Source organism: Phoca vitulina, unplaced genomic scaffold, assembly GCF_004348235.1.
Source record: "Phoca vitulina isolate PV1807 unplaced genomic scaffold, GSC_HSeal_1.0 scaffold35, whole genome shotgun sequence".
Classification (NCBI taxonomy): Eukaryota; Metazoa; Chordata; class Mammalia; order Carnivora; family Phocidae; genus Phoca; species Phoca vitulina.
Window position 1 is genome coordinate 4,933,727 of NW_022589738.1, and position 12,952 is coordinate 4,946,678.

The 12,952-nt window shown below is 42.6% G+C and overlaps 1 protein-coding gene across 17 annotated transcripts in view; it reads right to left on the reverse strand.

The window, feature by feature from the left end:
- Positions 1 to 12,952, reverse strand: part of DMD (dystrophin) — a 2,446,616-nt gene that overhangs the window by 88,326 nt on the left and 2,345,338 nt on the right. For all 17 annotated transcript variants that reach the window (XM_032426633.1, XM_032426634.1, XM_032426635.1 and 14 more), the window contains 3 exons: positions 5,148 to 5,349; positions 2,607 to 2,692; positions 390 to 547 (listed from right to left, as the gene is read on the reverse strand). In XM_032426633.1, the coding sequence (XP_032282524.1) occupies positions 390 to 547; positions 2,607 to 2,692; positions 5,148 to 5,349 (446 nt within the window). The remainder of the gene's footprint in view (positions 1 to 389; positions 548 to 2,606; positions 2,693 to 5,147; positions 5,350 to 12,952) is intronic.

Here is a 12,952-nt window from a genome sequence, read left to right on the forward strand (position 1 = left end):
TCTTTAAAAAAAAAAAAGAATAAAGGAAAAAAAGGCTAAGAAACTTAAAAGACTCACCTACAAAAGTTAGTTTCTTATTTACAAAGGATTTCTGTGGCTGGAGATTTATTTCCTCCCTTGCTGAACCACCGCAGACTCCCTTCCGTCCCGGCACCTTATTAACCACGGGGTCCCTACTGTAGAGATTTCTTTTCCTTCCTCTGTACTGTCCTCTCTCCCAAAACCCAGAGTCCAGAAGCCACTGCCTTCAGAGGTTTCAAGTATCAATCCCTTCCTAACTGCCTACACGGGAGCTAACGTGAGAAACTCAAGGTGTGTGTTTTTATTTTTTCATTAATTTCTAAAATGCAAAAAAAGAAACAAGTTACTTAAGAAGGTGAATAACTCACAAACTGGAAGCAGCTCCTGACACTCGGCTCAATGTTACTGCCCCCGAAGGATGCGACTTCACCCAACTGTCTTGGGATTTGGATGGAGTCATGCAGGAGGAGGCCCAGCCTGCGCTGGTCACAAAATCCTGTTGAACTTGCCACTTGCTTGAAAAGGTCTACAAAAGGAAGAAGAGCATTTCAATAACCTACCAACCACCTCAATTCCAAGCACTACTTATGGAGAGCAGCCAATATTCCCACAGATAGGGGTTCCTTCTAATTCACGCTCATCTGCACATTTACTATTTTTATGGATCAAGTTAATCATCACCGTGTGTATATAGAAAGCGTGACAGCTTTTAAATAAACTATAGTCCTGCAAGAAATGTGAGTTTACTTACAGTCTTGACACCTAAATTTTCCTAAGCTAAAACGTAATCCTTTGGGAACTATTTCATATATAGGATGTAACCACTATCATAAAATAAATATTTTAGCAGTAAGAGCCATGTAACTGGTCCAAAGCACCATCCCCTTTGGACATGAGAGATTCAAAAATGTACCCAAATTGGAACTTCTTTATGAAGTCCTAAGATCATTGAGTTTCTTGCATGTATTCCCACAGGCTCCTGTATATATTTGTAACTTAGTTCCTATCACTTTATACTGTCATTGATCTAATACGTGCCGGTCTTTGTGGCTGAAAAATGATAACCCCCGTGAGGGCAGGGGCCATATTTGGTCAGCTGTGTATGAGAAATGTCACGGAATGAATGAACACACCCAACACTTCCCATGTATGTCTTGTTTTCAGAAATAAAATCATTTCAATCATACCTTGTATTCAAAGAAAAGTTGCCAACAAAAGGAAATTCAAGGAAGCTTTTCCTTTTCATACGCACATTTTAAACTCTATTTGAATATTTTAACCAGGTATCTAAGATGTCAATGACAACAGCGAGGCAGCACGCACGCCTTCTACCATCTCGCCGATACACATGCACAGATTTTTTTTCAAAGTTATGAATTATCTTCACCTATCCCAATTTGAAGTTCATATTCTTGTGTCACCAACCTCAAAACAAGTTCCCTCTTAGTCGTTTGAAACACAGGCTCAAAGCTCCCTTTGGTATTACGATGGGCTGGTACCATACCATTGATAAGGTTAGATTACAAACTAACCTGTAAGTAATTCCACTATTTAAAGAAGGAAAACCCAGAGAAATATTCTACTTTACCCAAAATACCTTTTTAAATGGTTAATGAAAGCCGTTCAGTTCTTTTTCTTTGGATCCGAGGATTAAAAAAAAAAAAAAAAAAAACCACACTCAAGTGAAAATGACATAAAAGTGAGAGCTAAAAGGGCCTGTGTATTTTGTGGCTTACTCCTGGGGGGAAATAAGCAGTAGGACACAGAGGGGCTTTGGAGAAATTCATTCTCTTTTATCTCCTGCCCATCCTTAAGCTCAGCACATCTCATCCCTGTGTGGCTAGACCTTAGGGGAAAAGAGAAATGACATGATAGGCGAGGTTTGCTTAATATTCCTACCATCAAGACTTCTTACGAGCCTTTAAAGGGGAAAAACAAGTACAGTCCTTCACAATGGGAAAGGAAAGAACGCTCGCTTCCATTGCTCCTCTAGCATTTGCTTTTCATTTGGATTCACACAGTTTAAGTCGAAGAACCCAAGAGTTAACCAAAAGGAAATTCTATAAGGTGATATTTACCCTGTAAGAAATGGCAAGCGATCTGTGTCTCACGTAATAAAATGTTAGTCACGTCACAGAAGTGGATATGTCTGTACAACTTGCAGTAAGATGATTACAAAATAAACAATGTTTCTGGAACACGAATGCCAGATAGTACTCTTTAAATAAGAATCCAAAGACTAAGCAAGGGCATGGATTAAACCTTCACATTTATTTTTCTGACTTCTACAAAGGGGTTAGGAAATCAGACTTTATCCTCTAGGAACATGTGTTTTATTCAGACACAGTCGATGTAATGTAAAATAATACTTGGACTGGAGAAGTTAATCCTCATTCTCTATTTAAATACCTGCCATTTCATGTTTGACAGACAACAGCACAAACCAAGTTTTAGGACACTCTAAAAAGCAGTTCTGTAACTTACAAGAGGAACCCACTGTCACCGCAATGCGAGGCATTCCCCATCTCAAACTGGGGTAATTAGCCAACGTTAATAAAAGAACAGAGTTAATACACATGACTTACATCTGTACTTGTCTTCCAAATGGGCTTTGCACAGAGAAATGATGCCAGTTTTAAAAGACAGGACCCGGATCCTCCCTGTTCGTCCCCTATTATGAATAATCAAACCAGAAAACAATTACTGACACTTTAGTAGATGGTAAACACTTCTTAAGAAAAAAAAAAGAAAGAAAAGCAAACCCTTGGATACGGGAACTCTACTGACCACTGCTGTATGAAACCGATGGTCTTATTAAGAACTTGTCTATTCATTATGTACTATCTTTGTTATCTGCCTTATCTATTTGGCTCATGGCCTAGAATGCAATGGAAATGTGACCACTTTGACCCAGGAACTTTTACCAAGTTTTCGATTCTTAAAAGCCCTTATTTAGGGGCGCCTGGGTGGCTCAGTCGGTGAAGCGTCTGCCTTCGGCTCAGGTCATGATCCCAGGGTCCTGGGATCGAGCCCCGCGTCGGGCTCCCTGGTCCGCGGAGAGCCCGCTTCTCCCTCTCCCTCTGCCTGCCGCTCTGCCTATCTGTGCTCTCTCTCTATGTCTCGGTCAGATAAATAAATAAAATCCTTTTTAAAAAAAAAAAAAAAAAGCCCTTACTTGAATTGTAACAGTAGCTCTACATGAAAAGAGTAAGAAATATCCTTCTATTCAATGGAGAGCCACCTGGGTGTTTAAGTTGGTAAGTGGAAGGATTACTACTGTGCACCAAATTATTTTGGTTACTCAACAAACTGCCTACTGTGCTTATTGAAGCCCCCCAAGAAAAACCCAGCACTCCCAGATTGTCATCAGACTGCCCTTGATTGAGAAGACACTCACTCACTTGAGGCGACATGACACATACTATAAAATACACACATTTATCTTAAGAAAAATATGATATCCTCTATTAAAGAACATTCAAATATATGATCTTAAAGAGCAATTTAAAAACAACCTATTGCTATATCGGTGTTTTAAATATGTTTACACTTTCACTTTTCCTATAAAGCTGAAATAAAGCATTCCTCATGACAAACTTATAAATGGTTCATTTTATCTGTGGCAAAAAAATGGAACACGAAAATGAAAAATGTTCCATTTTGTAGAAAACGATTTTCAATAATTTGCAGCTTTTATCTTGTTAGAGAAAGAAAGTGAACCTTACATGGTGCTTAAAGAGAGAGAGAGATTATAGAATAATTTTCCCACCTAGCACTTCAAAACTGCAAACAATATGTCCCAACTGGGTTTACTTTGGGTGAACAATGTGCTCAACTTTTAACTGGTACAATTTACTAAATCCCTTAGTCAAACAGGATCCTAATCCATTAACCAAATTACGATCATTGGAAGGTTTCCTTATCTTTTCACCTCTTTAAAAAAGGCAAATCAAAGTTTAACAAGTAAACTTCATAAAGTGTAACTCAGGTCTTCAAGGAGTTAAAACTGTCCCCAAGTAATTGTGAGGCAGGTAGAAGGGAAGTTCTATATACTCAGACGTCATCTGCAAAGAGCACACTGCCAAAACGTATGTGAAGGAACACCTGAGTACAAACCCTTATCAGAGCAAATGTTAAGGGTAATCCACAATTAAAATCCAATATGTTCAAGGGCTTGGTAAATAATTATCAGAATTAAACAGCCAGGTGGTCTTGGAATTCAAAAAGGACTACCTTATCAAAATGACAAGGAAAAAAGTATACATTTTAATCACAGAGGTGGCAGAAATCTACAACAAAGGCAAAACAGCGGAAATGCAACTCTTCTCAGAAAACCTTCCCAGATTTCCAAAGGGGGATACGTTCTCGTTGGCATGTGAAATGAGGCATGCAATCATTTTAAGGTCTAAGAAGAATTCAGTCAAAATTCAAACCAATTCTGTCTGCTACCTTCCTCAACTGCCTTCGGTGAGCTCAAGACGAAAACAAGAGCTGGGGATACCTCCTGTGTGCAATCCAAAAGAAAGAAACAAGTACTCTCCAAGAGTGATGAAGGGAGGTGTCGAACAGAAACTGTCGAACGCTATAAAACTTCCTCGGTTTGAGAAGCCGAGTTGGCTCCATTAAGGGCTTGTTCTCGTTTTGTTTGGCTTATCAATTCACGATCTTCCGCAGAAAGCTCCTGAGTATCAGCGAACGCTCTTCAGATCTGGTGACAGGTGTGCCAGCATCCCCAAGAGCACACCCATTTCTGCCACTGAGTGGGAGCCGCCCCCGAGGTGGATGGAGGAATTCAAATTACACAGGCAAGAAAAGGCTACACACTGACTCATTCTACTATTTGAAACATGAGTATGAAAAATGAGTATCTCAGGGTTTTGTTTGTTTTCTGAGAGCAATCTACATTCTAGCTCTTACCTCCTAGTTCATCCAAATATTTTTCAGCTTCAGTGAATGCAAAAATGATTTATCACAGGGACAGCACTGGCTCACAGGGCTTCATGAACCTTTCATCCTGAGGACAGTATTTCTAGACTGGGGCCCCTGTTGTGATGCTAATTACACCCACACCATTCTGGAAACTAAGCTTCCCGTGGCGGAGTCCGTAAAGAGCTTGCCATACGTACGTGTCATAAACATTCAGCAGCCAATTGAGACACATATCCACGCAGAGAGGGACGTTGACCAGATTGTTGTGTTCTTGCTCCAGGCGATCATAAATAGTGGTCAGACAATTAATGACCTGCAGAATGTCCATGGGCTGGTCATTTTGCTTGAGGTTGTGCTGGTCCAAGGCATCGCAGGCCGCCGACAGGCTCAAGAGATCCACTGCAAAAGCCACAAAAAATCACAAGTGATTCCGAGGGGAAAATCCTCCTTTCACTCTTTTTCCCTTTCCTTGGAAAATCCTGGTCGGGTTGTCTCGTACTCTTTAGTGAACATCAAACCCAAACCCTATCCTCTTTTTAAAAAAAAAAAAAATTTTTTTTTAATTCCATTTAGTTAACAAATAGTGTACTACTGGTTTCAGGGGTAGAATTTAGTGATTCATCTGTTGCACAGAACACCCAGTGCTCATTCCATCAAGTGCCCTCCTTAATGCCCATCACCCAGTTACCCCAACCAGCCACCCACCTCCCCTCCAGCAACCCTCAGTTTGTTTCCTAGAGTTAAGAGTCTCTTATGGTTTGCCTCCCTCTCTGTTTTTATTCTACTTTATTTTCCCTTCCCTTGCCCTATGTTGACCTGTTTTGTCTCTTAAATTCCACATGAGTGAAATCATATGGTCTTTGTCTTTCTCTGACTGACTTATTTCACTTAGCATAATACCCTCTAATTTCATCCACATCATTGCAAATGGCAAGATTTCATTCTTTTTGATGGCTAGTACTATTCCATTGTATATATATACCACATCTGTTTTATCCATGTGCCCTTCGATAGCTCAGCTGGTAGAGTGGAAGGCTGTGGAGGTAAACCCTACCCTCCTTTAAAGTGGTTTGTCTCCACCCCCCAGCTCTAAGTTTCCTGGCTGGAGTATTCAGGATCTGAGGTTATTGTGAAATCTCGATGGCACTGGGTGAAAAATGTGGGCGGGGAAAGTTTCCATTCCTGAAGCACAGGGGTATTCGCGAGAGAGTTCAGGGAACCTAGAATGTTCTATGGGAACAGAGTCATTTCCACATTCTGAGTAAGAAAAAAATCTGTTTTACTAGACATTTTGAAAGAGTTCCTGACAATACCTTTTCAGATTAGTATTAGAGAAGGTCAGTTTGATTAATCTGTATGGTTAGGGTTGTGTAAATTCTATTTCCAGCTATGCATTTGTAATCATTAAGCGTTTTTCACCTTGAAATTTCAGTCACCTCACAATCTGCGCTACCTTAATATTAGGTGAAAAAATCATCAACTTCATTAAAATTTTCGAAAGAGACACTAAAGTAACTGCATAATCTACTCATTTTTTAGACTTGAGGCTCACTTATTTCTCTCACCTTCAAGTTGTATTTTACAACGTACTTTTCAAGTCCTCTAAGAACTTTCTAAGATGGGGGGGTGGATTCCCTTGCTCTGAAGTGTTATTTACTCATATGCTGCAAGACAAAAATTTAACAAAAGCAAGACCTCAATCACAAGCTTTACTCCCAAATGTCATGGGAAGATGCTTTTCTCTAAAGCCAATTTATTAGCCAAATTGGAAAGGCAGCAAGGGTGCTTTTCTAACACCTTATACACTTAAACTCTGGTCTGAATTCTCAGTCCTTGGAGACAAAGAATCAATGGTAATTAAGTAAATCTCTAGCGCATCTAGTGGGAGGAGACAGTACAATTCTAAATGTAGCTGCAGATAAACCTGGGCCATCCCAGCCAGTAAACAGCTTGCCCGATGCTAAACAGATGCAAATTTAAGACTTCAATGTATTTTACTAGTTATTTGTAGTGAGTTCTAATTAAACGTTAAAGTGGGGGGGGGGATAGTGGTTAATACCTCTGCAGGTTCATACCTATGTCATGCACGTTTTTCTCTTTTAAAAAAGAAAAATAGTAACCTTTGAAGTTTCCCTGGAAGCCAGAAGGAGACCTGGTGGTGGAAACAGGAGGGGTTTTTGTCTTTCATCCCAGTCAGTAAAGCTCTGTGGCTTCCACGCAGTTTTCCCGAAAATGCCCCGGACTAGCACTCACCCTATCAAAGCAAAGGCCCCACTCCTTTTGTGTTAAAATACTCTCAAAACAGAGAGATGACCTCTTTACATGGAAGCCGAGAATTTATTTAAAGTGGTAGGAAAGAACATAGCTTGATTTGAGAGGGAGGCAGGTAGGAAAAAGAATGAAGAATAAAAAAAAAAAATAATAATAATGGAAAAAGGCAGGGGGCCCGGAGGAGGGAAGGGCCCAGCAAGCACGGGCTACAAGGCAGCCTGGGGAGAGGGACACAGACAGCGGACTCCCAACTTTCTCAGCCCCTCCTCTTCTGTGTGCTGCACTTGCTTAGGGGGCAAATGGTCAGGTGGTGAGAACATTTAAAAAAGCAGCTCACCATCTCCGTGAGTGCAAGAGAGGAATGGCTTTCTTCCAAATGTCAATATTCTCAGCGCGATTCTTTGTAGACTGAAGGAAGCTATGGGTGGTTTGAAGTTTTTCTATTATTTTCTTGTTACTCTGTCTTAATCATTATAAATATTTTGCCTTCCATCTAAGGATACAAGAACTAACAAGGGAGAATTTGTAGACTCGGGTTTGTACTGAGTCTCATTTACTCGTGTGATGGAAGCAAACCAAGTAGCAACATGGCACGAATTTCTTTTTACCGAGTCTACTCTCATCTCTGTACAGGTGAGTGGGTAACACACAGAATAGAAAATTTGGAGTCTAAATAGCTCCAGAGGGGAGCAAGGCAACTGCTCTGGAAGAACAGGAGCAGAGATGACACAGTGAGGGGAGAAATACTGCGCAGTGAGCTCTGCTGAAACCAGATGCGGTTAAAAAGGAGAATGGGGGGCGCCTGGGTGGCTCAGTTGGTTGGGCGACTGCCTTCAGCTCAGGTCATGATCCTGGAGTCCCAGGATCGAGTCCTGCATCGGGCTCCCTGCTCAGCCAGGAGCCTGCTTCTCCCTCTGACCCTCCCCCCTCTCATGTACTCTCTCTCATTCTCGCTCTCTCAAATAAATAAATAAATCTTTAAAAAAAAAAAAAAAAGGAGAATGGGCCCTCACAGAAGACTGGAGAACACAAACGTACCAAACAGAATTCCCCTTTCGTGGAACAATTTTTTCAAAGACTTCTAGTCGACATCCATAGCCAATACTACACACTTGAAAAGAGGTGAGAAAATCGATAGGGACAATTTAATTGCCACAGAGACATGCACTTAAGTGTTCAAAACGACCATCTGAAAGAATACAGTGAGATTTTTTGATGAAACATTAAACATAATGATTCACTGTTTCTAGAAGCCTCAAAAAGCAAGCAGCAGACAATTCTGTGTAACTTTTTTTTTTTTTTAACCTCAAACTAGGAATTTCCATTGGGAGGTGAATATCTTTATCTTCTTACTAGGGACTATATTTTAAAGCCATATAAAAACCAAACATGTGCTAAGATACCCACTCTTTCAAAAATTATTTGTACAGTAGAGGTTTTGACATAACTGAGAAATAGGGGCCATTCATTGGTGTCCCTCCGCATGAGGGCTGTGGGGCAGAGAGAGGGTGGGGACAGGACAAAAAGACTTGCTCTCCAGGACCCTCTGTGTCCTTCAGGAAAAGCAGAAAAAACAGAAAATGAAGCGGTGTGTGTGTGTGGGGGGGGGGGGAGACTGAGCACAGGATCCCATTAATGGCTCCTGGGGCTCTGGCTGCTGAGTAATTGCCCTTTCAACATTCTAGATTCCAATGCTAACTCTACTCCTTTCTACAAATGCCACAAGTGAGGAGCTGAAGCCGATTTTTTTTTTTTTTTGTCTTTTACTGCCTCTTGGGCTCTGAGGACTAGAAAGCACCTTTAGAATCGGTCTGTAGTTGAGAAAGCAGAGCCCAGAGAGAAGGAGCCTCCCTCTGGGAATTACAGCAGGACACGTGGAGGTCCATAGTGAAGAGCACAAAGGGAGGTTGCGGAAGGTGCCCTTATAGACTTGACAGAAAAAGAAAACCATCCCAAGTTCTCTACCAGGGAGAACAGTGGGACAAAAGAGAAGCACCAGAAAGTCAGTTAGAGTAAATCTCACGGTGCCCACATCACCCCCAAGCTCATCCCATGGGTCAATGCATAGACTCTGTGCTAATATACCAACAATCCCGTAACCTCATCTGTGCAGAGACAGGGGAGGGCGCCGGGGGACAAGCGCTGTGTGCCTGCCAGCTCGTGCCCAGGCAGCGGGCACCTGTGGGAAGAGGAGGCTGCCGGTGATGTCATGCCATTCTCCAGGCAGCTGACACTTCAGGCTGAAGGACTTTCCCAGCACATCTTTGCCCAGCAAGAAAGTCGGGGCACTTTGATGTGGTTATCTGTGCTGTGAGGGTTAATTTCAAAGGCTCTGGAGTTGGCCTAAGATTTTTTTTTTTTTTTTTTTGCTAAAAGGCTACACAATGCAGAGCCTTGATCAAAGCAATGAAAAGAAGTGCCTTACTGTGTTGATCTGTAGCCATGGGTTACGGCTTATCATTACTGTTTATTGGTAGAAGTAACACTGACTGTTTTTACCTGGTTTGGGGGAGACCCATGAAGCTCGCAGGGTATGGGACCGGCTACGTGGGAAGAATATGCCCAGGTTACCAGAAGGCTTTAAGAAACCCTGTATGAGGGGCGCCTGGGTGGCTCAGTCGTTAAGCGTCTGCCTTCGGCTCAGGTCATGATCCCAGGGTCCTGGGATTGAGTCCTGCATCAGGCTCCTTGCTCAGTGGGAAGCCTGCTTCTCCCTCTCCCACTCCCCCTGCTTGTGTTCCCTCTCTCGCTATGTCTCTGTTGGTCAAATAAATAAATAAAATCTAAAAAAAAAGAAAGAAAGAAAGAAAGAAAAGAAACCCTGTATGAGACTCCACTACATGCTCCCTGGTTTCCAAAGTGGTTTGTACTCACATCGGTGGTTCTTGATCCAAGAGAGAAAGTGCATCCTGGTACCGCCCTTCCAGAGAGCGGGCACGCTGGGCTTGCACCGGGCCTCTCCGGACCCTAGGCTGTGAGGCAGCCTGTGGTTTTGATCCTGCTTTTAATGCTGATGGCATATTCTAGCCTTTTCCTATAATGAACTGTAAATTTTTAAACACTGTCATTTGGGTTCCGTGAGTCTTCTTTAGCAACTGAGCCCCGACTGCTACTCCCACTGCAATCAGTGTCAGGCGTGAGATTGTTTAGGAGACCCCCCAACTGATCCTTAGCTTAAAAATATGGCTACAGTATTACTGAAAAAGAAAAAAAAGAGGATTCTGATAGAAAGGATGAAAATGAGCCGTTGATGCTTGTTGCCAAGCTACCCTTGATTTTTAGTAGCACAGGCTTTGACACTGGTTATCGATGACAGAACTTTCTAGTGGAATCTAGAAACGGTAGAACCTGAACCAGAGGAGCTAATAGAATCGATTAGAAAGGAACTGCAAGCCGACAGCAAAGAACAGGTCATCTAAAAATTCTGTTCCTTGGATGTATTGGCAAAGCTCTTAAGAAGTTCAGATCTCCTTCAGATGAGTTTCACTCTCTCTGGCCTGCAGGTGGAGATCTAACCAAAGGAACCTGGGTAACTCTCACTTTGATAAATGCGCTACACCTGTGAGACCACTTACAATTAAGATAATTCAAGTGGGGGACTTACAGGTGTTTCTGACTTCACCACATTTTCTTTTTCAATGCCATACCTAGCAGTCCCTGGACTGAGGCTACAGTTGAGTGTCTCAAAGGCTGGTAATATTCTGAAACAGGATATTATGGCTATTAGTTGGAACGTAAGTGTAAGAATTCTACAGGGACTGATGCAATGGATTACTCCTTCCCCACCCCTCAACTAGCTGGAGCTGATTGTCCACAAATGTTTTGTTGCATAGAAACAAGGTAACCCCGTTTTTCTGTACTAACCTAATCTGACCCTTTACCATTGGGAGGAGATTGAAGGAGAAGCCCCACTAGGCCTCATCTTGCCACCAGCTCAATATGCACGAGCCAAGTGGCTGAACCCAAGGGACATACTTCGTGTATGGGTGGAAGGTTTGGACTAAAATTAATGATGAGGAAGAAAGGTCAGATTGTTACTGAAGGGAACAAAGCCATGCCTTGGGTGTTACAAAAGAGAAAAACCCAACATCACTGGTGCCTAGAAAGAGGCTTAAAATATAGGGGGGTGGGAGGATGGGTTAGCCTGGTGATGGGTATTAAAGAGGGCACATTCTGCATGGAGCACTGGGTGTTATGCACAAACAATGAATCATGGAACACTACATCAAAAATTAATGATGTAATGTATGGTGATTAACATAACAATAAAAAATTTAAAAAATATATGCTCCCTTAGCTATGAGTCAACTGTCTCTTTTAAGAGTCAAGAAGCAGGGTGGGGGAGAGAGTCCAGAAGTGAAGAGGGCATCTGGCCAATCTATGGAACACACTGGATGAAGAGATTTGAGTTCTGATTATAACCAGGAGTCCGCGGAGCAAAACTGAAGTAGCTATGTCTTTTGGTTCTTGTTTCACAGGACACATCTGTTATTAAGGACTTGTGCTGAAAAGCATCCTGTGGGAATATTTACCCAGTCGAATCTGGAGAACACTGATTTATGATAATCTGAAAGAATATTGTGTGGCCACTGTGATGTTGAAGGTTTAAGAAAGGTCTTGGGTATATGGTAGAAGGTTCAAATGCTATACATCTCATTTGTCACAAATATTATGTGTAAAAAAAATAGCTATTTGACCCGTGGTATGTGAGGAAAGCCACAAATGGGTGGAGGGACAACAGGAACACTCTGATCACTAAGAATATAAGCCTAAATTGGTGGGCCCACATCCCCGTGACTGAAAAGCCAGAAATGTGATGCGGACAATTAGAGAAATTTCTGTGGCATAAGCACACTAACAACTATTTAGGAGCGATGACGACTCATATGATGTTAGCCTGCGTGACTGGACATGTTTGCATCTCACATTTATTTCCCAGTTATAGTAAAGATGTGAGTACACAATGGCAACAATGTGTCTGGTGGACCACAGAGCATGGGGCCGAGCAAAATAGAAGAGAATAAAAGGTGAGTAAGGAGCTGGGCAAGGAATCCCCGGCCAGATAGAATTGGCTCTGAATGGGAAAAGATAGATACATTGATGGGAAAGCCCTCCTGGTGCAAAAACAGCACTTGGAGGGCACCCAACTCCGGAAGGAAGGTTAAGGATGGCAAGCCCCCTAGAACGGTGACTGGAAAGGGAAGCTCCAAGATGCTCCTTAAAAGAGCTTCCGCACCACCACTCCAGGCCAACCATTCCTCCCCTAGTGTGCACCTCATGGGTACTGGACACATTTGAAAAAGGACTACAGTACTTCCCCTGGGAGCAAGAGAGCTTCTATCATAGGAGCCCTCTCTTGGGGCACCGGTATCTGTGAGACCACGGAAGCTGAGAAAATTCTCTTGGCTCTGGTCCTCAAGATTGTTGCGAATAAGACCTGGCCTCTCACCTATGTGAAAAAGAACCTCTCACCTATATGAGAAAAATGGACTTTTGTGGGGCCCGGACAAGATAATGACCCTGGCGTCTCGGGCCGCCTTGCCACGAGGCAGCCTGTGGCTGTGGACACACATCCTGGCTTTCAGGCTGGGGCCTCACTGGGGCCTTTCCCTGCACTAGACCGAAGACGTGTAAGCTACGCTGTTGTGGGTCCTGGAGGTCTTCGTTAGCCACGGGACCCTGTCAAAGGCCACCCCCGGTGCCCTCTCAAAAGGTGAGGTGGTTTCACCAG